The 21,426-nt window shown below is 56.8% G+C and overlaps 9 protein-coding genes across 9 annotated transcripts; 6 read left to right on the top strand and 3 right to left on the bottom strand.

Moving 5' to 3' along the window:
• Positions 1 to 131: 131 nt before the first annotated feature.
• On the bottom strand, positions 132 to 3,043 carry L226DRAFT_534475 (DEAD-domain-containing protein). The gene is made up of 10 exons (XM_067680680.1): positions 2,794 to 3,043; positions 2,608 to 2,725; positions 2,404 to 2,558; positions 1,922 to 2,353; positions 1,746 to 1,873; positions 1,378 to 1,693; positions 927 to 1,326; positions 675 to 858; positions 432 to 619; positions 132 to 370 (listed from the first exon to the last, which is right to left on the bottom strand). Exons 1-10 carry the CDS (start codon positions 3,019 to 3,021, stop codon positions 234 to 236), a joined length of 2,286 nt encoding a protein of 761 aa, XP_067536131.1. The 5' UTR covers positions 3,022 to 3,043; the 3' UTR covers positions 132 to 233.
• Positions 3,044 to 3,187: 144 nt separating this feature from the next.
• Positions 3,188 to 6,035, top strand: L226DRAFT_534474 (DUF155-domain-containing protein). The gene is made up of 8 exons (XM_067680679.1): positions 3,188 to 3,236; positions 3,290 to 3,755; positions 4,286 to 4,834; positions 4,887 to 4,932; positions 4,991 to 5,355; positions 5,409 to 5,473; positions 5,527 to 5,557; positions 5,615 to 6,035. Exons 2-8 carry the CDS (start codon positions 3,294 to 3,296, stop codon positions 5,771 to 5,773), a joined length of 1,677 nt encoding a protein of 558 aa, XP_067536130.1. The 5' UTR covers positions 3,188 to 3,236; positions 3,290 to 3,293; the 3' UTR covers positions 5,774 to 6,035.
• A 1,419-nt stretch (positions 6,036 to 7,454) lies between these two features.
• Positions 7,455 to 8,466, bottom strand: L226DRAFT_48437 (uncharacterized protein). The gene is made up of 2 exons (XM_067677054.1): positions 7,853 to 8,466; positions 7,455 to 7,783 (listed from the first exon to the last, which is right to left on the bottom strand). The coding sequence occupies exons 1-2, from the start codon at positions 8,116 to 8,118 to the stop codon at positions 7,567 to 7,569; spliced, it is 483 nt and encodes a 160-aa protein (XP_067536129.1). The 5' UTR covers positions 8,119 to 8,466; the 3' UTR covers positions 7,455 to 7,566.
• Positions 8,467 to 9,414: 948 nt separating this feature from the next.
• Positions 9,415 to 11,442, top strand: L226DRAFT_534471 (mitogen-activated protein kinase). The gene is made up of 9 exons (XM_067680678.1): positions 9,415 to 9,559; positions 9,615 to 9,808; positions 9,873 to 9,933; positions 9,990 to 10,312; positions 10,396 to 10,656; positions 10,711 to 10,776; positions 10,837 to 10,897; positions 10,955 to 11,109; positions 11,177 to 11,442. Exons 1-8 carry the CDS (start codon positions 9,460 to 9,462, stop codon positions 11,038 to 11,040), a joined length of 1,152 nt encoding a protein of 383 aa, XP_067536128.1. The 5' UTR covers positions 9,415 to 9,459; the 3' UTR covers positions 11,041 to 11,109; positions 11,177 to 11,442.
• A 632-nt stretch (positions 11,443 to 12,074) lies between these two features.
• Positions 12,075 to 13,640, top strand: L226DRAFT_48380 (uncharacterized protein). The gene is made up of 3 exons (XM_067677029.1): positions 12,075 to 12,940; positions 13,014 to 13,457; positions 13,519 to 13,640. Exons 1-3 carry the CDS (start codon positions 12,275 to 12,277, stop codon positions 13,549 to 13,551), a joined length of 1,143 nt encoding a protein of 380 aa, XP_067536127.1. The 5' UTR covers positions 12,075 to 12,274; the 3' UTR covers positions 13,552 to 13,640.
• Positions 13,641 to 14,515: 875 nt separating this feature from the next.
• Positions 14,516 to 16,313, top strand: L226DRAFT_485762 (uncharacterized protein). Its single transcript, XM_067677127.1, has 3 exons — positions 14,516 to 15,060; positions 15,112 to 16,015; positions 16,068 to 16,313. Exons 1-3 carry the CDS (start codon positions 14,540 to 14,542, stop codon positions 16,221 to 16,223), a joined length of 1,581 nt encoding a protein of 526 aa, XP_067536126.1. The 5' UTR covers positions 14,516 to 14,539; the 3' UTR covers positions 16,224 to 16,313.
• Positions 16,314 to 16,441: 128 nt separating this feature from the next.
• L226DRAFT_552656 (WD40 repeat-like protein) lies at positions 16,442 to 19,226 on the top strand. The gene is made up of 13 exons (XM_067682879.1): positions 16,442 to 16,606; positions 16,665 to 16,679; positions 16,734 to 16,839; positions 16,893 to 16,962; positions 17,024 to 17,150; positions 17,205 to 17,289; positions 17,346 to 17,368; positions 17,425 to 17,583; positions 17,635 to 17,704; positions 17,762 to 17,934; positions 17,998 to 18,224; positions 18,278 to 18,464; positions 18,524 to 19,226. Exons 1-13 carry the CDS (start codon positions 16,490 to 16,492, stop codon positions 18,950 to 18,952), a joined length of 1,788 nt encoding a protein of 595 aa, XP_067536125.1. The 5' UTR covers positions 16,442 to 16,489; the 3' UTR covers positions 18,953 to 19,226.
• L226DRAFT_552655 (NAC-domain-containing protein) lies at positions 19,017 to 20,395 on the bottom strand. Its single transcript, XM_067682878.1, has 3 exons — positions 20,264 to 20,395; positions 19,995 to 20,171; positions 19,017 to 19,683 (listed from the first exon to the last, which is right to left on the bottom strand). The coding sequence occupies exons 1-3, from the start codon at positions 20,316 to 20,318 to the stop codon at positions 19,388 to 19,390; spliced, it is 528 nt and encodes a 175-aa protein (XP_067536124.1). The 5' UTR covers positions 20,319 to 20,395; the 3' UTR covers positions 19,017 to 19,387.
• A 93-nt stretch (positions 20,396 to 20,488) lies between these two features.
• On the top strand, positions 20,489 to 21,321 carry L226DRAFT_545404 (acyl-CoA N-acyltransferase; the record flags this gene model as incomplete). The annotated part of the gene is made up of 7 exons (XM_067682342.1): positions 20,489 to 20,527; positions 20,585 to 20,614; positions 20,682 to 20,729; positions 20,778 to 20,918; positions 20,971 to 21,060; positions 21,121 to 21,153; positions 21,202 to 21,321. The coding sequence occupies 7 exons, from the start codon at positions 20,489 to 20,491 to the stop codon at positions 21,319 to 21,321; spliced, it is 501 nt and encodes a 166-aa protein (XP_067536123.1).
• Positions 21,322 to 21,426: the final 105 nt, after the last annotated feature.

The following is a 21,426-nucleotide window of genomic DNA, read 5'->3' as shown; positions in this document are numbered from 1 at the left end:
TCCTGATGCGCTCACTTCGATTACTTCATTTCCGGGGATTCTAGCACGAACAAGCAGCAGTAGAACATGAGAATCATCTCTTACGGCGCGGACTCCAAACGTTCAGCTGGCCCGTGTAGCGGATAAAGCAGAGAGGGTTCGAAATGCCAGTGATATATTACGGTCGCGTAAACGACGGGATGGTACTGTCAAAATGCAGCGACTGCCAGGGACCGACGGATTGGCATCTGCACTCAGTCCTCGGCCTCAATCCCGCCCCATTCTTCGTACTCCTCCTTAACCTTCGGTTTTCCCTTAGGTTTCCGCACCTTCGCGGGAACGAGGTCCTCGCCCGCCTCGACCTTTCTCAGCCCGACCATGGTTTCATGGTCTACATCCAGCCAAACAACGAGTCAGCCTGGAACGTTACACTAGATAGGTCATGTACGCACATTCTCCAGCCACCATGTCGTCCGCAATCGAGTGCACGCCCGACGTGATGTACCGCGTCGACACCCCGCGCGCGACGAGCGGCTGCGCGAGCATTGCCTTGAGCTCCGCTTTCAGCGCTGCAGTCTTCGCTGCCGCCGCCTTGCGTTTCTGCTTCGACGGGCCCGTCGTGCCCTCGTCGTCATCATCGCTAGAACAACCTTCAGAATTGGACCGACAAGGACGGACGGGAGACAACGACATACCTCGCAAGATCAGAATCAAGCTCAATCTCCATCGCGTCCGCGGCCTCCCTGAGCCAGTTCCGCTCGTGCTTCTCCTTTTTCGCTTTGTGCTGCACCGAGTCAATCTCGCGCGCAAGCTGGATGCGCGCCTTGAGCTTGTCCAGCATGTACAGCTCCACCGGCATCTCTGCGACCTCCTCCTCCTCTGCACGTCCATGTCCATCAGCTCCTACCCGCTCCGCCCGCACACAACAGAGAGGCACTAGAACTCACCTCTACCGAGACTATGCATGAGCGCCCTGACGACCCGCCGCTCGTCCGGGGCGCACATGAGCAAGCTGAACCCCCGCCGCATCGCCCGCGCCGTCCGTCCGTTCCGGTGCACGTACGTGTCCGCCGTGCGCGGGACTTGGTAGTGCACGACGTGGTCGACGGCGGGTATGTCCAGTCCACGCGCGGCGATGTCCGTCGCGAGGAGGACCGCGTTCGGCGTGGACTTGAACCGGTCCAGGTTCTTGAGCCGTTGGCGCTGCTCGAGCTGCGAGTGTAAGGGGAACGCAGGGATTCCCAGCAGCTCGAGTAGAGGCAGGAGCCGTCGGATGCCGTCAATGGCGGACAGGAAGACGAGGGTCCGACCCGGGTAGCGGAGGAGGAAGTAGTACAGGTATGCGTCCTGTGCGAGTTTAGTGGGGATGTGCGCGAAGAAGATGTTGTAGCGACCCACCTTGCTGTTCGCGAGGCACTCAATTTTGCTCTCCTTCAGAGAGGCGACAACACCGCCCGCTGGGCTGATATCCACTACAGCGGGTGCGGGATCCCGGAAGTCGAGACGCAGCAGCAGGTCATCCAACGTCGACGCCGGCTTCTCGTTCTTTCTCCGACGACCGCGCGAGCGCCTCTTCAAGTTCTTTTGCAGGTCCTTGCTGAGCGTCGCCGAGAAGACCAAGGTCTGCAACTCGCCCGCTTTTACGCCCTCCTTGCTGTCCTCAGCCTCGGCTTCGTCAGCACCAAGGGTGTTTTCCGGCTCAATAACTTCGTCGCTGCAGAGGGTCAGTGAGGGAACAACATAGGGTGGGGCATACGCGGACGCACTCCGACTTGCGCAGCGTGAGCCGCAGAATGTTGTCGAGTTCCGCAAAGTGGCCGGTCTCGATCATGCGGTCGGCTTCGTCGAGCACGAGGAAGCGCAGGCTCTCGATCTGCATCGCGAGCTCGTCGTCCTGTAGGTCATGTAAGCCACCGTTAGCACGCATTTTGCGAGCACTCGCCTCCTGGATGATGTCCCACAGACGACCGGGCGTCGCAACGAGAACGTCAACTCCCCGCGAGAGAATACGCTTCTGCTTTTGGGCAGACATGCCACCCACAATAGCCGCGACGCTCACGAGTGGAGGGTGCTTCGGTTTGTTCTCGGTGTCCGCGCCCTCTGCAGCCGCCTTCGCCTTGCCTTTTCCCTTTTTGCGAGTCTTGCCCTCCTTCGAGGGTTCCGCAGCTGCGTCGTCCTCGGGTTGTGCGACGTCGACGGCATTGAGGCAGTCGTTGAGGTGAAAGGAGACCTGCAGCGCAAGCTCACGCGTGGGCGCAAGGATGAGAGCGCGGACAGGCCGTCTCGTTTTTGAATTCGGAATCGGATGGGAGTATGCCTCCGTCAAAAGATGGTGAAGGATCGGCAAGCCGTATGCCAACGTCTTTCCTGAACCCTGCAGCACGCTTGTCAATCGCAGACTGAACATATATTCATCGTACTCACCGTTTCCGCCACGCCGACGATATCCTTGCCCTTGAGCGCGAGAGGTAACGCTTGCGCTTGGATGGGCGTAGGAGTGGTATATTTCTTCGAGTATAGAGCCCGGCCCAGTTGCGGGTGTAGGTGGAATGTGCTCCAAGCGGGCAAGAGCGCCGCGTCTGCGCGAAAATGAAGTCAAGAAAGCTTGGACATGCTTCGCAGACGTACCGTCGAATATCACCGGGTCGGGCAGTGCGTCCACATCGAGCCTGTCCATGACAGCTTCCGAAGACTGCCCAGGTTTATCCGTCTTTACTTGCGCGTGTCTGTCGTCGTTGTCTTTCGTCTGAAGAAGGCCAGAGGAAGTGGTCACGATGGCAGCTTCCACACAGTCGGGTGTCGGGTGGAACACACCTGGAAGTGTACTACGCGTCCCGCGTCGGTCTCCTCATACACAACGTCTACATCCTCAATCTCCTCTAACTCGAGGAAGCCGTCAAACCCCGTCCCAAGATCTGCTTCGCGCGGCTTCGTGACCTTCTTCCACGGCAGGTCATCGGTTGAGACGTGCTTGGTTTTGACGCGTTTCGCGATGGAGGCAGAAGAAGGTGTAGTCTTGCGCTTTCCTGACGAAGAGGGCATGCTCGAGGGAGTGGCAGTCACTAGAGAGGCAGCTAGGGACAAACGCGAACGGTGACAGAAAATCTCAGTTTAGATCTCTCACATTAAAGCGCTCTCTCGGGACTTCCGGGCCGGGTATGGTCGACGTCAAGGACTCAGAGTAACGCACTCCTCCTCCTCCTTCCTCGCCTGAGCTGTAAAACTGGTAACAACGTTGAATTTTGGCTTAGATTTTAGTGAGCATGCTCCTTTGACGGAAGACATTGATACAGAAACTGACGTGTTGTAGAGCTATGTCTAATCCTCCCCAAGCCCCCGGTCCTCGAACGCAAGCAGTCCCAACCCCAACAGTGATCCGTCCTCGACCCCCTCGTGCAACTTCCAGCGTTGCCCGGCCTCTCGCACGTCGACCGTCTGTCTCTGGCATTGCGTTGACGAACACAGGAGCAAAGGCACAGCGCACGTCCAAGACCACCCAGAAGCTCGTCGTACTCCCGTCTGCCCCTCAAACCAAACCACCACCTCCGGAGATCGACGAGGATGAGGACCAGCTACACGGCTACGAGACAGACCGGGGTGTCAGGGAGCAGAAGAGTGCCGGAGAGAGGATGAGCAAGGACCAGCGGGAGAAGGCGGGCTACAGGCGCATCACTGCGTACTGTCTGGCGGAAGGGTTCAAGATGAAGTTGCTTGCCAGCTTCTTGAAGCGCGAACACAATGTCAAGCCTCGTGTGTTTGACGAGGCCATGTATGTGGTGAGTCCCCCTTATTGTTTTGTTTTATATATTCTCTTGTCTCTTGCAACCCCCTTGCAATGCAGACCGTTTGGAACTCGTACACTAGTCTTCACCCGTGCCCTTGTTACGGAAGGGGCCCATGTGCTTGACTCGAGTATACTTGGGTGGGATACGCCCACCCTCGTACGCCACTGTCCATTGCTGTCGTTATCACGACTCACGTCATGCCCAACTGCATATCGCCCAGAGACGTCATAATACTGGGTCAAGTTACCTTAAGAGGCCCTTATTGCCCACCGAAAATATAGCATGAGTCGTCGTCTTCCTGGATGATGAAATTGTCGGTGTTAGCTTCCTGTTGAACTATGCGAAAGTTAACTAGGAACGTTCCTTTGCGCTGTCCGGATTTTTTCCCCAAGATGTCCTGTCGCGAAGTTTGGGCCTTGCGGGCCATGTATCGAAGATATGCCCGTGTTGTGGGATGAAGTTTACCCCCAAAGACACACGTAATGTTCTTCCGAGCTTGTGATGCTGACATCCAGTTGTAGATGTACCATCTTCCACTCCTCCCAGGGTACGGCCCTGGGTCTAACATCCGTTCATCGGCCCCTACCACCACACCCGGCAACGAAGATCCCAGCTCAGGCCTATCCGAGGCAGAAGAGGACGGATACCAGGGCACGTATTTCACCTCCGTCGAGCCCCCTACCTCACCCGCCATAGAAGGCTTCATACCCTCCGCCTCTCCGGAGACCAACACGCTCGCCGCGACGGTCACAAGCCCATCGCAGGAAACCAATACCGCTGTACCGCTCGCCGCTCAGCAGGAGCACACCTTGACCTCGGAGGACATGAACCCCGCCATCACAGCGCCTCCGAGACTTGCAGGAGCGACCAGGTCCCGGACGAGGCGACGGGTGACTGGTGTTGAGCCGCAGAACTTCGCCGAGGCCGTCTTCTTTGACTACGGCGTGGTCGTGTTCTTCGGCCTACGCGAGGACCAGGAGCTGAGTATCATCGAAGACATTCAAGGGGCAGGCGTCATGGCGAGGCCGATCCCCCATGACGACTGGGAGGTCGAGGCGTGCCACTATGCGGTACGCTGTTTCCTCGATCAAACGAGCCACATACTCTTACATCGCTCTGTAGCACGATCCCAACATCGCCTTCCCGCGCATCTACAACGACTTCTTCAGTAAGTCACCCTCCGTCGTACCACAGGCGACTGCGTAGACTCACATACACATGCGCAGCATTCAAGAGCCACTCGCACCTCCTCCAGCTCTCCGTCGCGCACGCGCTCGCGCAGTCGACCCTCCTCGCGCACTACGAGACGCACGCGAACCGGATCCTCTCCTCCCCGCGCACGCGCTCGATCCCGGCACAGCTCGCATCGACAGGCGTGCTCGCGCTCAAGCGCAAGGACGCGCTGAAGCTCACCGGGCGGCTGTTCACGCTCCGGCGCGACGTGAACCTTGTGAGCAACGTGCTCGACGTGCCCGAGCTGTTCTGGGACGAGGCGAGCCTGAAGGCGCTGTACGATGCCGTGCGGGAGTACATGGAGATCGGGCCGCGCGTGCAGGTGCTGAATGAGAAGATCGCGGTCGCGGAGGACTTGGTGCGTCTGACTGCTATCCTGGGTTGGGTTTGGCTGACCGGAGGCGCATACAGCTGGGCGCGATACACGACCACTTGAACAACAACGCCATGGACCGGATAACCTGGATCATCATCTGGTACGCCGCCCTTCCTTAGAGATGCCTCACATGTGTTCCTTACTCGCTGTCAGGCTGATCGTCGTGGCGTGTCTCGTCGAAGTGGTATGATAGTCTCCCTTCTCCCTGCCAAACCAAGCGCTGAACGCGTTGCCTCCACAGGGCGAGGTCATCGCGCGGCTCGTCGTGCATGCCACGATGGGCGGCTCGGAGACCGTGGCTGTAGTTCCCACCACTGCTGCGGAGGTGCTCAGCAGCATGTCGCGCGAGGACGCTGTCGCGGCTCTGGAACGGATCGCGCGGGGGCTCCCGCCTTTCTAGGTCACAGGCATCATCGTGGAGGTACTCCCCAGTTGCTTGAGTTCAGACGTCGAGGGGTTCGCAGGCAGGCGTTTGGATAGTGAAGACGTCCACCCCACCTGCAACAGGCGGTGGCAATCTCGACACTCGGACTATCATGGATTCCCCGCTGCTGCACTTCGTGCAGCGCGGAACGTGTACGATACGGCAGTTCATCTGGATGCATACTACCTCCTTATCCATGTTCTCTGTCTTCTGCAGCTTCTTTCCTTGATACACCACGTCGACCAGACCACGGGCGCGGTTAGTGGCACACGGTGCAATTATAGGTATACGTATACCCGGAGGGTGGTTGTGACTGCCCTTCTGCCCTGCGCGATCCGGAATTGGAGACCGCACTTGCGCCGGAGGGAAGGCAGGATGAGGGGAGGCGTTCATCGCGAAGTTGCGAACCAGCTAACCACCGCCTGCGCTGTATCGCTCGGTCCGACCGGGCGCGCTCCGCCCTCACCGCGCCTGAAATCCATCTGTCCGCAACAACTATTCAATGACAACTGCGCAGCGTGCGGTGTGCAGTGGGCTTCTAGCGGTCGTAGTTGGCACTCACACTGGCCGGCGAGGGTCCGCGCGAGCTGGCTGGCGCAGCGATAATTATGGCGAGTGCTGCTGCTGCTGCTTGCCTTTGTAATTTCTATCTTGAGCTTTGCGCAGCTTCATACCGGTCATCGGTAACTACCAGCGCCAGCCAGTGAGTGGCCGGCCGTTGTGCGAAATGCACAGTACGAGTACACGCGCGACTCGGATGGATGTCCATCTGTACATTCGCGGGCGGGTACGTGACCGCGCCGCATACTTGCTTGGACAGCTGCAGGTGGAACACTCTGGAGTCTGGACCGACGGATACGGCAGCGGTGCCACGGTCGCCTTCCGTGCTTCCTGCCACCAGTAGTGTGCTTGGAGTATGATAGTTGGGTGGTGGCGCAGTGGCCGAGCATCCCGACGTCTGGTTCGCAACTTCAAGTGCATTGCTTCATTGCCTGCATCATGCGGCACCCGTGGATGCACTGCCGCAAACTGAAGTTTGGCCGGTCCGTAAGAATATATTTGGAAACGCAAGGCAAGTGCAAGTGCAAGTAACATACTATACAGATACAGAGCGCAGTGCCCAGCACCCAGCGCGAGAAGCCCGACACCGCAGCGGACGTGGTGGACGGAAAGTCGAGGGTGAGCTTGGGAAGAAGAAGCGTTGTTGGACGCTGTGAGTACAGGGATGTGCGTCTGCCATCTTGGGAATATCAGGTTCGCAGGCAGGAAGGTGACGGATTGAGGCCGTTGTTGCTGCGTGGGTATAGGGTCCCTGGAGAACTCGGGCCCGGATGTGAACTTCAACGTCTCTCTGACGCCGCAGAAGAATGTGATGTCAGAGAGAGAAGGATGAGGCACAAGGGCCGTGACTGGACCCATGCCTTCCTCGTCAAAGGAACGACCGAACTTCGAACAAAGGTATCGTGGCGCTGGAATACCAATGTGGAGATTGGCGACTGCAACCAACGGTATGCGTATGAGACGCGTCACGCAGCCTAACGGCATTCGCTTGCATTGACTGCGCACAGACTCAAAAATGGGTCGACATGCGCAGTGATCGACAGTCTGCCGTGGCCAATGGGAATGCCGAAGTCGCTGCAGGGACGCAAAGCCTGGGTAACGAGTGGTCGGCGGAGGATGAAAGGACAGCGCAGGAGTCAAGGCGGGATCCAAAGTTCGGAACGGTCGCAGACTGGTCCGCGTGATGACTCCGAGGAAACGTGAAAGCGCTACGATTTGTTATTTGGCAGTCGGTGTGGGCGCGTACACGGTAGTATACAGCATTGATCATGGATGCCGCGGACCTGCGACGTCTCGCAAGATGATGGAGGTCGACTGGGTGCGGACAGATATGTCATCGCACAGAAGTGCTTCAGATGATGGAAAGGCCAACGGCCGCACATCGATGGATCCAGTATTGCGAGGGGATTATCGGAGGTGGAGGCTCTAGCGGCTCCCGGTAAGCCACCAGATTCCCGCGCGCCACCGTCATAATAGATATAAGCTCTGGCTCACGGAGTCTGAGGGCGGTGTGATAGGCCTACGGTACGCTGAATGGCGGAAGGACGTCGGACAGGTGAGATTGACAGCCAATGTGATTGTGATGGGTTCCCGATTGTAGAAGAGCAGAAGGCTACCGATGTAGATGTGGACGTCAAGCTGAGTCTGGCAGCAGCACGGGACCGCTCACGGGATATAGCCTCAGTGGGGTCCAGTAGAGGTATCTGTGCGGTCATTCTGTCGCTCGAGGTGAGAGCGGGTCGCAGGACGATGGGGTCCATCGACAGATGGACCAGATGCTTGGGACGGGGAGGATGCGGTCCGGTGCTGCAAGCCGACTCCCACTGGCAATATCATGGAGTGCGCCTTGTCGTGGTGGAGACTACTCTTGTCAGTGTTGTTTCGTCTTGCATTGATGTAGACCACCTTGGCTGATAGACTGCACCTGGTCAGTGTGAAGATCGTATCACGGTAAGGAACGTGCACGCAGAGTGTGTGTATTTGCGAGCGGACAAAGTGGAGTTGTACGCCCTGCCTATCTTGAGAGAGAAGTCATGATCCGATGGTATTGATGCTGGATGGATTGAAACTACTCTTCTCCGCCGCTTGATGCGCTTGCAGAAGATGAGGCGGAGAAGTTGGCTACGATGGGCAGTGCCTGTAGCACGATGCCCAAGGTTGTTGACGTCTGCGACATCAGGAAGACTTTGACGGCATCCGACGCCTCCTGTGAATCTCCCATGAAAGGTTCTCAGCTATGACTTGAGTGGTTTGCTCACCGTAGTTAGAGCGCTTCGCGCCGTGTGTCAGGACATGGAATCTTGTGGCAGACCCTGTTAGATTCAAAACCTTGCATGCGCACGCCAAGCTACAAGAGCGGTATACGATAGTAGCCAAGACGCTGGATCCTGAGCGCTTGAGCATCCGAGCGATGTTTCGCAGAGCTATGTGACTGACGTCCAGTATGCGCATCCCTCTTAACTGACATTGACGCGGCGTGATGTCGAGCTCAAACACGGGAGACCCGATACTCTGAAAACTTGAGTACGCTGTCGCTGTATTCGGGACTGTGGGCCGCAGATGATAATTGGCGGGATGAGGAAGACATGCTTACGATTGGTCGGTGTTTGCGAAGTCCACAGGCACGGTGCATCACTGTCGGCGACACATGTGTCCTGCTTCCGTCCTCGGGGCGTCCATCTGCCTGCTCGTCCCCAGCTGGAGTGATGATCACCACGATCACCACTGGGCGCGATGCTGACTGCGACAGACGGGTGCCGACGCGTTGAACGGTGACGGCGCGAGATAACCTCGCGACAGGCCGCGCCGTCGCTGTCTGTCGGAATCTGATGGTGATTGTCGACGATGTCGGGGCTGGTGGCTGGGAGAGGACGTCGTGGGTCTCCGCCGGGTGCGCAGCGCAGATCAACGTGTGAATGTGGTTGCAAGGAAAGCTGGAAACCGAGGCCGCGTTGGCTTAGAGACAATACCGCGTAAACAGTAACCGAGGGCGGCCGGATATACCCGTCAAGCACACAACAAGACCGGCCTTCATATACCTCTCTTGTCCCGCCTTTTGTTGCTCTCCGTTTCCCCTCTCCCCTCTCTCCCATACCACCACCATGCCCGAGCAAGCTTCCCAGCCCGCAGCGGCCAAGGCCAAGCACAGTCACGCCGCCTCGCAGGCTCAGCCCGCGCCGCGAAAAGTGCGCTTCAACGTCGGTGCGTACTCGTCTCTACATCCGCGCGGGGAGCAGTCATGGACGCGGGCATGCAGGTACACAGTACCAGGTTCTCGATGTCGTAGGAGAGGGCGCGTATGGGATCGTCTGCTCTGCCATCCACAGGCCCTCAGGCCGCAAGGTCGCCATCAAGAAGATCGCGCCCTTCGACCACTCCATGTTTTGTCTCCGTACCCTCCGCGAGCTCAAGCTCCTCAAGTTCCTCAGCGAGGCTGGTGTCAGCGAGAATGTACGTCACATATCCGACGTTCGGGAGGCTGCGCGCGCTGACAGGCGTGCGCCTCCGTCCCCAGATCATCTCAATATTGGACATCATCAAGCCGCCATCTATAGAGCAGTTCAAGGAAGTCTACCGTACGTGGGACCCGTTACCGTTGCCGCCCGCAACCTCTGCTCACTGTACAGCGTAGTGATCCAGGAGCTGATGGAGACCGACATGCACCGCGTCATCCGCACCCAGGACCTTTCCGATGACCACGCGCAATACTTCATCTATCAGACGCTCCGCGCCCTGAAGGCTCTCCACTCTGCGGATGTGATCCATCGCGACCTCAAACCGTCCAACCTGCTGCTCAATGCCAACTGCGATCTCAAGGTCTGCGACTTTGGTCTTGCGCGATCAGTCAAGACCGCCGAGCCTTCGGGGACGGAGACGGGTTTCATGACGGAATACGTCGCCACGCGGTGGTACCGCGCTCCCGAGATCATGCTTACATTCAAGCAATACACCAAGGTGAGCCTCTTCATCCTCATGCGCCCCTGGCCCTATCCCATCGCCATGCTTTTGGACCGCGCTGAAATGGATGTCGTCTCCAGGCAATCGACATCTGGTCGGTTGGCTGCATCCTCGCTGAAATGCTGTCCGGGAAGCCACTCTTCCCCGGCCGCGACTACCATCACCAACTCACACTCATCCTGGACGTCCTCGGCACGCCTACCCTTGACGAGTTCTATGCGATCACAACGAGGAGATCACGGGACTATATTCGCGCACTTCCGTTCCGTAAACGGAAACCATTCGCGCAGCTCTTCCCTAACGCGAACCCCCTCGCGATCGACTTCCTCACGAGGACATTGGTACGTCATGGACGAGGCTTTCTTCTCATGGCGTCTCACTTACGGTGTCCCCAGACGTTCGACCCGAAGAAGCGCATTACAGTGGAGGACGCGCTTGCGCACCCGTACCTCGAGGCATACGTACGTATTCATACACGCCATAGTGCTGCCTTCGAAACTGAGTCGTGCTTCGTTTTACAGCATGATCCCGATGACGAGCCTTGTGCGCCGCCATTGGATCCTGAATTCTTCGAGTTCGATCGTGAGTGTCCCCGACCTTACCCACACTTTTAGTCCTGACTGAACATGTCTCGCACAGTCCACAAGGACGACATTAGCCGTGAACAGCTCAAGGAGCTCCTCTACGAAGAGATCATGTCCTTCCGTCCCCCGCCTATCTCATAGTTTGGTCACGTCATAACGCCATGCCATTCACGTTTTTGATCTCAATTCTGCTGTCATGTTTTATTATACGTAAGTGATCCTGTCTTCCCTACCTATCCCGTCCCCACAGAGTCATAGCTCACGTCCCATCTTGTAGCTCGCGTTTGAAAATGTGTACTGCATATCACATCCCACATCCTTGGATCCACAATTCTCGTTCTACCGGTGCCGGGTCGCCGCTGGCCTACGTCCGTCCGTCCGTCCGCTCGTCTGCCCGTCTGCTTCCCCTCACCCCCTTGTTCGCCGAAACTAGGACTTCTTCGCGCTTTCGGGTGTTGCTAGGAGTCTCTTGATACTTAGAGGAGTTGGTTCTCGCTGTACGTTATCTGCATACAAGCAACGCATTCATTGAAGACAACCCCCGTTTGCGTGATTTCTCCCCTTCGCAGACGTGTCCGACATCGACCGCACTACCTATAGCGGACATGACCGCATTTTGCACCAGAGTATGAGCTCATATCGATGTTTTCCACAGCAACTCGTGGGCTGGTAGGCGCCTGAATCCGTGACTGCAGCAGTGTGCTGCAGCTTCGAGTCCACACTCTTATATGCTCGGTGGGATATCATGTTCGCCCTGATTCCCTTGCCCTTATTCATCATTCTTCGAGCAAAGCACGAAGTCAAAAGTGAGTAAGAACAACAAGCTCGATCGCTACATCTTCTGAGTGCTGCAAAGGACCATTTGACTCAGCGACATATGGGGTCGACATCTCAACTCACTCCTTTCAAACCATCACTCCCCGTAGACATCCTGGAGGTCGTCTGCGACTGGGTGGAAAATACCGCCGACATCCTGTCGCTGTCGCTGCTTTCCTCGACCTCCCGATGGGTAGTAATCCGACGGTTGCTCTGCCGTCCAGTGATACTACGCATCAAGGACAAACGGTCTATTTTCAGCTTCCATGCATGCATATCAGCCGACATGGACGCAAGAACTCGATACCTACGTACCATGGAGATATACTTCGACAGCCCTTCGTTCTTACATGGCATGGTTGAGACTCCGGAGAGCGCGGAGATTGCGACGGTTCTCAGCGACATCCTGACTCGGGCAGTCAACCTAACCTCCCTCTCTCTACCCATCTACGGCAAAAACGCTCTATCCATTCACCCTGTCATATCCGCCTCGCTGTGTAATTTGCCGAATGTGCGCGAGCTCTATATCGGTGGCTACCCTGAGGGGGCACGCATACTCATGCGGTCTCCTCTGAGACTGCGCGTCGCAGCGCGGCCATTCTGGACCCCGCGCAGATACGACCTTTTCCTCGGACATCTGGCACCGACCCTGGAGACACTCGAGTTACCGCACATCTGTTTAACGGATGACTCGCCGTCGACTCGGACACTCACTCGATATGGGTCAGTTCGATCCCTCTCTATTGTCATACACAGCATCCCTCTTCTGGAGCCTCTCCTTGATTGGGTACCGGCGGTCAGTTTCCTCGACGTTGGAGAGCTGTATGATGGCATAAAAGAAAGCGAATGCGAGGGAATTCGTTCAAGAAATATACACATTCAAGCAGTTCGAGGCCCTTGGCGGGAACTCCGTCGCCTCACCTGCTCCCCAGTGATGCTCTATACGCTTGCTCCAACCTGTCCAATCCGGCACCTGTACCTCCACTGGACCTTCCCATCGAACTGCAAGGAGTGCCCGAGCCCCACGCAAATCCTGCGCCAGGACTCCATTTCTCGGCTCACCCTCACATTCAATCCTCTGAAGAATCCCAGAGTGTTTAGTGTGCTCCATGGCTTCTCCCCTCCATCGTTGACACATCTAAATCTTTGTATGGTATTTGCTGCTCACGGACACAAGCGACTAAACGTCGGGGAGACTTGGACGTTGAGATGGAAGACTGTCTTCGTGAGCATTCTCATTGCACCTCAGGTTCTCGTAACCTCCCCTCGAAGCCTATGTTGACTGCTTTCTTGTCCAGGAAATGGTACTCTGTACCCTCAGGCCACTACATAGTCTACAACTCACCCACGTCCGCATCGTTGTGCACTGTGACATCCGCTTACCACCTGCCAGACGCACCCTCCACCCCTACACAAACAACCTCATGGACGCTGTGCGGCACCTCAACTTCGGCTGCGCGGCGGCTGAGCTAGCCCGATCTTCGCCCTCACTAGAGTTCGTTGTCCTCACCACAAGTATCAATAACGAACAATACGGCGATGACATAGGTGGCCGGGAGCAGACAACTCTCGAGCGCTGGTCCGTGACCCGCGGATGGCAGCGGACGAAACGGTCTGTGGACGGAGTCTCACGGGGTGAATCCAGGATTGGGATGGGGGAACAATCCTTGAGAGAGTTGCCGCCGGAGTCCGTCGACAAGCTCGTCAAAGCCGAGGACTTGTGGGTTTCGGAAAGAGACAAGGTGAGCTACCCTCTCGTAGGAAACGACCCTCGCATCTTGACATTCAGGATTTGCCGCGCAGACTAGCTACCATATGGATCCGTTGATGCAGTGAACACCCTGGGGCGGTAGCTTCTGGGTGCGATGAAGTTGAACATCCGCTCTACTACTCTGTGATCGTCTGTCAGCGCGTCTCGGAGCTTAGGCGGTCTGGGCGACCTTGCGGGTAGAAGGGACGACAAACTTAATACACGGACCTGTTGGCATCGCATTGGTTGAAGGGGGATGAGGTTTACTCACTGAGGTTTCGGGATAGATGAATGAGTGGAACATGGTCATATATGTCCCCAGGAGCAAATACGACAGCGTTCCCATCGTGACCGTGCTGTCTGTTTTCGTGTGCAGGTATGACTTGAAATCGGCATTGAGTGCCAATGAGTGTGTTCTTCCGAAGTGAGACCTGCGTTGTGCGCATATCCTCTGAAGCTAAGGTAATATGTAGGTTGGCGAGATACCGTCCTTTTTGTGCCAGTTGTTCACAGCCCGGAACCTTCGGAGGAACAAGCTGCTCGTCCTACAGGCACTAGCCACCCACGTAGTGAGACGTCATACTAGACACAGTGGTAGCGCTATTCACTTGCCCTGGAGAGATGGTGCCTAGTTCGGGCACTTCAAGTTCGGGTCGCTCACGTCTATCAGCGCCTGACGTAGAGCAGACCAACTGTAGCGAACATGCTGGACGAGCAATCGAGGAGAAGGAAAGTTCAAGGGGGACATACAGTACTTAACTTGAACAAAGCGACTCGGACGGACGATATGCTGCATGGAGGGCCTTCCGTCCCCCCTCAGGCTCTGTAGGCCCGTCCAATCGTCTGTCTACGGGAGACAATGAACGATAAGTCAGCGGCGAGTGCAGCATACATAGGTTGTAGACAAAGGACGACACGGGCGCCCATAATGGGTGGCGAGTAAACAGTTTATTACTAGACAACCGGCATCAATTATGATGTAGTAACAAACTTTAAAGGTTCTTTATATAAGTCTCAACGTGAACGTGGAACTCGAACATCCCTTGGTTCTGGCAACCACCACCGACACTGATCATGGCCGACGTTTTCACCGACGACACGAACTCTGCCCTCATTATTGATTGCGACGTACTGGAAGCTGCGAAGGAAAACATCCAGCCGTTGGCCTCCGGACGAAGAGTTACTGCGCTCTCTGCCATTCTATCCACACCCCATGCCCAACGCGAGAGCCGACTGGCCGATGCACGCAAGCGACACCGCGCAAATGTGCAGATAGCTTTGGAAGATGACTCCGACGATGCCGATCCTCTGGAGGTCTACTCCAGTTTCGTATACTGGACGGTCGAGAACTACCCGCAAGGCCACAGCGCAGAGTCCGGGCTGGTCGAATTGTTGGAGGAGGCGACCCGCGTGCTGCGGGACTACAGAGAAGGGAAGTGGAGGCAGGACATCAGGTATCTCAAGCTGTGGGTGCTGTATGCAGGTTATGTCGACAAGCCGACGATCATCTACAAGTATCTGCTCGTGAACGAGATCGGGACGAACCACACGCTGTTGTACGAAGAGTACGCAATCGCGCTCGAACGCGCCAACCGGTGAGTTGCCAGACCTCTTGAACATTGTTCATGATGTTGACGTCGCGAAAGACGCGTCGAGGCGGACGAGACGTACCTCCTGGGCATCGCGCGCAAGGCCGCACCGCTCGAGCGTCTCGAAGCGCGGCATCGCGAATTTCAGAAGCGCATGATGGCCTCCCCTACCCTCCCATCGTCGAGCTCATCGGACCCTCCAACTGAGAACGTCCCAACATTTGCTGGGGCACCCGCTCCTGCATCCCGTCGCCAAGTGCTTGGTGAGCCACCCGCGTCCTCGTCCTCCCGTACACGCAGCTCGCGTTCGGGGTCCATGCGTTCTCCTTCCGTAAGCGAAGACGTCTTCTCTGCGCCTGCTGCACCACGTCCGAATGGTCGCATGCCCATCTTTGTTGACCCATCCGGGGACGTGGAGAATGATCCCGACGCCGCGGCCAACCCATCTCCGTGGCCGGAGCTTGGAACGCGCAAGTCGCGTATCAAGGAGAACACGATGGAAGTAAGCAAGGCAGCCGGGACGACACTGCGGAACGCGGGACGGTCGAAGCGCACGGCCTCGTCGAGCTCGAAGATCGCGGTCTTCCGTGACCCCGGACCTTCTGAGGATGCCGTATCCGAGGAGATGCCGCCGCCTCCTGTTCCTCCGGCTAAGAAGGAGAAGTCGAGGAGTGCGAGCAAGGGCTCGATGTCGATCTTCCGTGATGAGGATGCAGAGGCAGGACCATCGACCATTCCGGAGTCTGCGACCAAGGCAAAGGGGAGGACCGCGAGCAAGAGCTCGATCTCGATATTCCGCGACGATGAGGAGCAAGTCAATCCGGTTGAACCTGCCCCGAAGAAGGGCAAGACCAGGACCGCGAGCAAGAGCTCGATTCCAATCTTCCGCGACGAGAGTGCGCAGGAGCCAAGTCCCGCCGTACCCTCCACCCCTAGATTCGTCCCATTCCGGGATGACGAGGTTAGTACTCTGGTCCACTCATACGGGATTTTCAGCTAATCAACTGTATTAGCCCCCTACGTCGCCTTCATCGTCCAATGCTGCTCCGGCCACCATCATGAGGCCGAAGCCATCCGTGAAGCCTGTCGTCATGAGTGCTGAAGCAGAGGCGCTCCGCAAGGATCCGTTCAAGAACTACAGCGAGGAGGAGAAACCTATCGATGATTGAGTGCTTAGCCGTCTCTTGCTTCGTTCTGAGTCCGTGCTTGTTATACTATGGAATGTAACGGTATTAGTTGTGCTTGCAATTCATGACTTCATGATGTCAATCTCATGGGTGACCCGCTTGCGCGTCACGACGCGTCGTTCATGCAGTCACCTGATCGCGCGCCCTTGCTAAATCGGGCATATCTGCGCCTGCCGCGCCGCAGTGCAGAGCGGACGGCAACGCTCCTTTCTCCCTGACCACCACACACGATCCGTCTACTCAGCATAATGTCTTTCAAGAAGGGTGTTCTGTACCCCTGCAATCCAGCGACGACGAGAGGAGAGCCCACCAAGATCAGCTCGAGCAAGGACAAGCTTGTATATACCAATGGTCGATCCGTGATCGTGAGTGCGTCGTTCTCGGGGATCGGGTCTATTTGTATGCTGAGGAAATTTGAGCCAGATTCGTGACCTAAAGGTGTGTTCTATCACAGGATGAACTTCAGAAATAGTCCACGAACGACGAGTACAGGACCTTGGCGCATCGGTTGCATACAGCGGACATGTCCATAACACGACAGTGGCACGCATCGCACCTTCTGGATATTACTGCGCGTCCGCAGACACCTCTGGCACAGGTGCGCATGTTTGCTGGTTCTACTATCTTATGGTGTTTGATGGTTGTGGGAAGTGAGGATATGGGACACTGTCGGGGAGGACCAGACTCTGAAGGGAGAGTATAAGGTCATCACGGGCCGTGTGTAAGTCTTCACTCCACTTCTGCTCAGCTCACCATTGACGCGATGCTGCTGGTCGGTGAAGAAAGGATCTGGAGTGGGATGGGGAGAGCAAGCGAATCATCGCAGTCGGAGACGGAAGAGACAAGTTCGGACATGCGTTCATGATGGATACTGGGTCGTCCACGGGAGATATCATCGGCCATTCGAAGGTACGTTCTTGATTTACCTGTAAGACTCTCTTTGAAACCACGCCCGATCCGTAGACCATCAATGCGGTGAGCATCCGGCAACAACGACCGTTCCGTGCTGCAACAGCTGCAGACGACGCAACCATCGTGTTCCATCAAGGTACGTTCTGCATCAGCCAGATGTCATACGTCGCTCATTCAGGGATGACGACACAGGTGTACCATTCAAATATGACAAGGTCAGAGAGCCCGATGGGAAGGGTGGTCAGCGGACTGACATGGCATGCGTGAGCAGACGATCAAGACACACACGAAGTTTGTACAGGACGTACGATTCGCGCCTTCGGGAGACTACTTCGCCAGTGTTGGCTCGGATTACAAGATCTTCCTCTACGACGGCAAGACTGGCGAGACTCTTGGCGAGTTCACGGACAGCCCACACACCGGCAGTATTGTATGTTCCGATGGTCATCCGTGCAGTTTGAGATACTGAGTGCATCAACAGATGGCATGCAGCTGGAGTCCCGACAGCAAGTCTCTTGTCACTTCCGCAGCAGATTGCACGGTGAGGCTTTGTGAGTCTTCCCGAGCAATTGTGCAGTCGTCAATCCTTGCTGATGCCTTGTCGTAAGGGGACGTTGAAACCAAGAAAGCGCAGATCACTTGGACCCTCGGCTCCGGCGTGAACCACCAACAGATCGGCAACACCTGGACCGCGGGAGACAGCATCGTCTCGCTCTCCATGTCTGGCGATCTCAACGTCTTCGACAAGCGTGTGGGCGACAAGCCGGCGCGCATCCTCTACGTGGGCTCTCTTCGTCTCTTATCACTTCCTACAAATACTGACGCCGTCTATCATCACCAATAGGGCCCCCAGAAAGCAGTCACTGCCGCGCTCACCGCTCCCTCATCCGCGTCCACCTTCATCGTCGGCACCGCTGACGGCCGAGTTCTTTCCTTCGCGGACGGGTACGAGTACGTTGGTGGGGACGCTCATGCGAGCCTGGTCGCAGGTCTGGGCGTTTCACCCGCTGGAACTGTCCACTCTATCGGTTACGACGACCGTCTGCGCGAGATCGATGGCAAGAACTACACGTGAGTTCCCGCCCTTCGTTCGTCGTATGCGGAGAGACTAAATCCCACCCAAGCCCAGCGATATTCTCGACAGCAGCGCAGCCCAAGGCAATCGCGGTGGGCGGAGACTCGACGGTGTTTGTCGCAGAAGTCGATAAGATCGAGGCTGTGCGTTCAAACCAGAAGGTGTTCGACGTCGCGCTCAAGTATACACCGAGCGCAATTGCCGCAGCAGGGAATCTCGTTGCCGTTGGCGGAGAGGTACGTATATCTCTTTCCAGCACGACTTGCATTGGCTCACAGCACCGCACGCCATCTAGGACCAGAAAGTACGCCTGTACTCATGGGACGGCAAGGCGCTGACGGAGAGCGCAACGCTCGACGGGGCCAAGGGCACTGTCAGCGCACTCGCGTTCTCGCCCGACGGCACGCTCCTCGCGTCAGGCGACTCGAGCGGGAAGATCGTGCTGTACAACGCCCCGGAGCGCAAGACGGTCACCACGCGGTGGTCGTTCCACTCCGGGCGCGTGAACTCGCTCGCGTGGACGGCGGACGGGCAGCACTGCGCGTCGGGCTCGCTGGACACGCATGTGTACGTGTGGAGCGTCGCGAAGCCGATGAAGAACATCGCGATCAAGAACGCGGGCCCGGGCGGGGTGAATGCCGTCTTCTGGGTCAAGGATGGCGAGCTTGCGAGCGCGGGCGCGGATGGGTGTGTGCGCTTGTGGAGCGTAACGTTCCATGCCTGAGGGGGCTTGGTCGAGTCGGCGGATGGTCGCCAACAGTGGTGTCTTTGACGGATGGAAGGACGTTCACGGATGAATGTAAATGTACAACTAACACTCAGGTCTGTAAGATGGGGGTGACTTGGACACCAGGCTTGATGAGAGTCGCAAGCACGCGCAGATTGAGTCTCAGTACAGCAAGCATACACGATTTGCGATCAGTTTACAATGCGGTCGTTGGACAGTCGTGCAGAAGACAGCGAGTACCTAGAGATGACAATGACTACCTAGAGCGAGCAGATGGAGTACGGGAAGCGGGATGGGACGCTGCTGAAACGACATGAAGCATGCGGGCAAGGGGAGAAAGGGGGTAGATGCGGGGTAAAGGTGGAGGTAGTCATAGGAAAAGGGCAACAACGGGGTTTTGAGCAGGTGCAACACAGACAGTCTTCCCTAAGCTCAGTTGAGCTCCTCGAGCTCCGCCTTCTTCTCCTCAGTGGCCTCCGCGGGCTTGTCCTCGACGGTGTCGAAGTTGTCGACAAGGTCGGGGACGTCATCGTCATCATCCTCGTCAGCGGCTGCTGGTGGCCGTTGCTGGCTCTGCTGAATGGCCTGGTAGGACTCGGCGAGCTTGCGGAGGGACGCGAGCGAGTCGGGGCCGAGCTGGTTGAGGATGCCGGGCACGAGCTCGGTGAGCTCCTTGACGTGGCCAGCGCCGTACACCGCGAAGGTGTTGGCAGTAACGGCAGCGTGCACTGTAGGATACGAGATAAGGTTAGTTCAGGTCATGGATATGGGTGTAGCATCCAGACAAGCGCCAGAGGACTAAGCAAAATGGCCTCCGACTGCAGCTGATTGCACGCAACCTGGCGCACCGAATCGACATCAAGGAAGATCGCAATGGGAGGGTACGCGACTGCAATCGACGCAGGGTATGCAATGGGTGACCGAGTAGCGCAGGAGCGACATGTCGCCGCACGCTCCGTGCGCCATTGCATGCAAGACATTGGCGCGGCATAGGAAGAGACGATGCGAGGATCAATGTTGGTGAAAGTGCGACACGTACCTTTGGGAGTGCTGAAGTGGAGAACGTTGCCGTCCTCGCGGAACATGTTGACCTCCTCAACACCAGGAATCGGCTGAACGTTGAGCTTCTTGAGCGCGCCCTGGAGCTTTTTGTCGTCCTGCGCGGTCGACGGCTTGGTCTTCCGCACAATCTTGCGGCGCATGGTCCCCTTACCGCCTGTCGACGCGTGCGCGGGTCAGCTCATCGTCTCGCAGCCGACGCCCGCCGTTCGGCGTGCAGTGGGCGGATTTGAACGCGGAAAAACGCACCGATCCTGTTCGCCGCGGCCTGCGCCTGCATCTTGGCCAACTTTTGGGGGTCCATGGTGATGATTGTCGTGGATCGGGGTCGTCGTGCTCAGCGGCGAGCTTTGGCTATTCGGCGTCGTCGAGAAAAGATTAAGGTTCAGGGCAAAATATGTGCATACAACGCATCCCAAAAGCCACGCGAGACGGGCGCCTACCAACTTGGTCCCTCTCCGCATTTGGCCCATCATGTCGTACTTCATCCGCCCCGCCACGGTCGAGGATGTGGTACGGTGACATATACAAGCATATGATAGGGCAATAGTTGCTTACGTTACACAATAGGACGAAATATTGCGACTCGTCGTTGCACTCGTAGGTGTCGAGAGCTCTCAGCTGAGTATCTCTTCGTGTACTGATTTCTTTCCTTCATCATGGACAGGCTACCTACGAGAAGGAACCCGAGTCTGTCAAGGCTACTCCTGAACTTGTTGGTACTTCCACATTACTAGGAGGCTCTTGCTGAACATCCGTGTAGTATCGCAAGAATTTGTTCGAGAACCCGTACGCGCATACCTTGCTGGCCATCTCAGGAACTCCCGATGCGCCTGGCAAGGCCGTAGGCATGGCCATGTACTTCTTCAACTACTCCACCTGGACAGGAAAGCCGGGAATATACGTGAGTCTAGCACCGCTCACGTTCAAGGGGGTGACTCATCCCATACTCCCAGCTGGAGGACCTCTTCGTCGACCTCGAGTACCGCGGGAAAGGTGTCGGCAAGGCACTCTTCGGTGAGCTCGGTAAGGTCGCAGAGGAGAAGGTGTGTCGCAACGCTGCACTGCTCTAGATGGCGATATCCGTGTGCTGACTCATTGCGTAGGATTGCGGTCGCATCGATTGGCAAGTTCTCAAGGTGCGTCCGCATGGCGGATCTTTTGGTGCCCGCTAACACGACTCGCAGTGGAACAAGCCATCGATAGATTTCTATGAGAAGTCTCTGGGCGCAACTGCGATGTCCGAATGGATGGGCATGAGGTTGCAAGGCTCGCAAATAGAGAACCTGAGGAAGTTCCGCCAGTAGAGTTCATGACGGGAAAACAGGTAAAGAAGTGTGTAACTATGTAGAGAAACTCACGCTGTGCGATAGAACACCGCTGCGCTTGTCATTGGGAGTCGGCTCTGCTTC

The sequence above is a fragment of the Lentinus tigrinus genome, assembly GCF_003813185.1.
Source record: "Lentinus tigrinus ALCF2SS1-7 unplaced genomic scaffold L226scaffold_10, whole genome shotgun sequence".
NCBI classification, from domain to species: domain Eukaryota; kingdom Fungi; phylum Basidiomycota; class Agaricomycetes; order Polyporales; family Polyporaceae; genus Lentinus; species Lentinus tigrinus.
The sequence above is the reverse complement of the archived record's forward strand: the minus strand, read 5'-3'. Positions and strand labels throughout refer to the sequence as shown.

Bases quoted from the DNA above. Each gene is read 5' to 3' on its own strand.
- L226DRAFT_534475 (XM_067680680.1), bottom strand. From the start codon at position 3,021: ATGCCCTCTTCGTCAGGAAAGCGCAAGACTACACCTTCTTCTGCCTCC. The intron at 2,559-2,607 runs GTACGTCTGCGA...ATTTTCGCGCAG, and splicing joins CGACCCGGTGATATTCGACG to ACGCGGCGCTCTTGCCCGCT. The intron at 1,874-1,921 runs GCGAGTGCTCGC...CATGACCTACAG, and splicing joins TGTGGGACATCATCCAGGAG to GACGACGAGCTCGCGATGCA.
- L226DRAFT_552656 (XM_067682879.1), top strand. From the start codon at position 16,490: ATGTCTTTCAAGAAGGGTGTTCTGTACCCCTGCAATCCAGCGACGACG. The intron at 17,151-17,204 runs GTACGTTCTTGA...CCCGATCCGTAG, and splicing joins ATATCATCGGCCATTCGAAG to ACCATCAATGCGGTGAGCAT. The intron at 17,369-17,424 runs GTCAGAGAGCCC...ATGCGTGAGCAG, and splicing joins TACCATTCAAATATGACAAG to ACGATCAAGACACACACGAA.
- L226DRAFT_552655 (XM_067682878.1), bottom strand. From the start codon at position 20,318: ATGGACCCCCAAAAGTTGGCCAAGATGCAGGCGCAGGCCGCGGCGAAC. The intron at 20,172-20,263 runs GTGCGTTTTTCC...ACGCGTCGACAG, and splicing joins GGCCGCGGCGAACAGGATCG to GCGGTAAGGGGACCATGCGC. The intron at 19,684-19,994 runs GTACGTGTCGCA...CGTATCCTACAG, and splicing joins CCACTTCAGCACTCCCAAAG to TGCACGCTGCCGTTACTGCC.
- L226DRAFT_48380 (XM_067677029.1), top strand. From the start codon at position 12,275: ATGCGGTCTCCTCTGAGACTGCGCGTCGCAGCGCGGCCATTCTGGACC. The intron at 12,941-13,013 runs GTGAGCATTCTC...TTTCTTGTCCAG, and splicing joins TGAGATGGAAGACTGTCTTC to GAAATGGTACTCTGTACCCT. The intron at 13,458-13,518 runs GTGAGCTACCCT...TTTGCCGCGCAG, and splicing joins GGGTTTCGGAAAGAGACAAG to ACTAGCTACCATATGGATCC.
- L226DRAFT_485762 (XM_067677127.1), top strand. From the start codon at position 14,540: ATGGCCGACGTTTTCACCGACGACACGAACTCTGCCCTCATTATTGAT. The intron at 15,061-15,111 runs GTGAGTTGCCAG...ACGTCGCGAAAG, and splicing joins GCGCTCGAACGCGCCAACCG to ACGCGTCGAGGCGGACGAGA. The intron at 16,016-16,067 runs GTTAGTACTCTG...CAACTGTATTAG, and splicing joins TCCCATTCCGGGATGACGAG to CCCCCTACGTCGCCTTCATC.
- L226DRAFT_48437 (XM_067677054.1), bottom strand. From the start codon at position 8,118: ATGGACCCCATCGTCCTGCGACCCGCTCTCACCTCGAGCGACAGAATG. The intron at 7,784-7,852 runs GTGAGCCAGAGC...GGGAGCCGCTAG, and splicing joins TCACACCGCCCTCAGACTCC to AGCCTCCACCTCCGATAATC.
- L226DRAFT_534474 (XM_067680679.1), top strand. From the start codon at position 3,294: ATGTCTAATCCTCCCCAAGCCCCCGGTCCTCGAACGCAAGCAGTCCCA. The intron at 3,756-4,285 runs GTGAGTCCCCCT...ATCCAGTTGTAG, and splicing joins TTGACGAGGCCATGTATGTG to ATGTACCATCTTCCACTCCT. The intron at 5,474-5,526 runs GTACGCCGCCCT...ACTCGCTGTCAG, and splicing joins ATAACCTGGATCATCATCTG to GCTGATCGTCGTGGCGTGTC.
- L226DRAFT_534471 (XM_067680678.1), top strand. From the start codon at position 9,460: ATGCCCGAGCAAGCTTCCCAGCCCGCAGCGGCCAAGGCCAAGCACAGT. The intron at 10,657-10,710 runs GTACGTCATGGA...CGGTGTCCCCAG, and splicing joins ACTTCCTCACGAGGACATTG to ACGTTCGACCCGAAGAAGCG. The intron at 10,898-10,954 runs GTGAGTGTCCCC...TGTCTCGCACAG, and splicing joins TGAATTCTTCGAGTTCGATC to TCCACAAGGACGACATTAGC.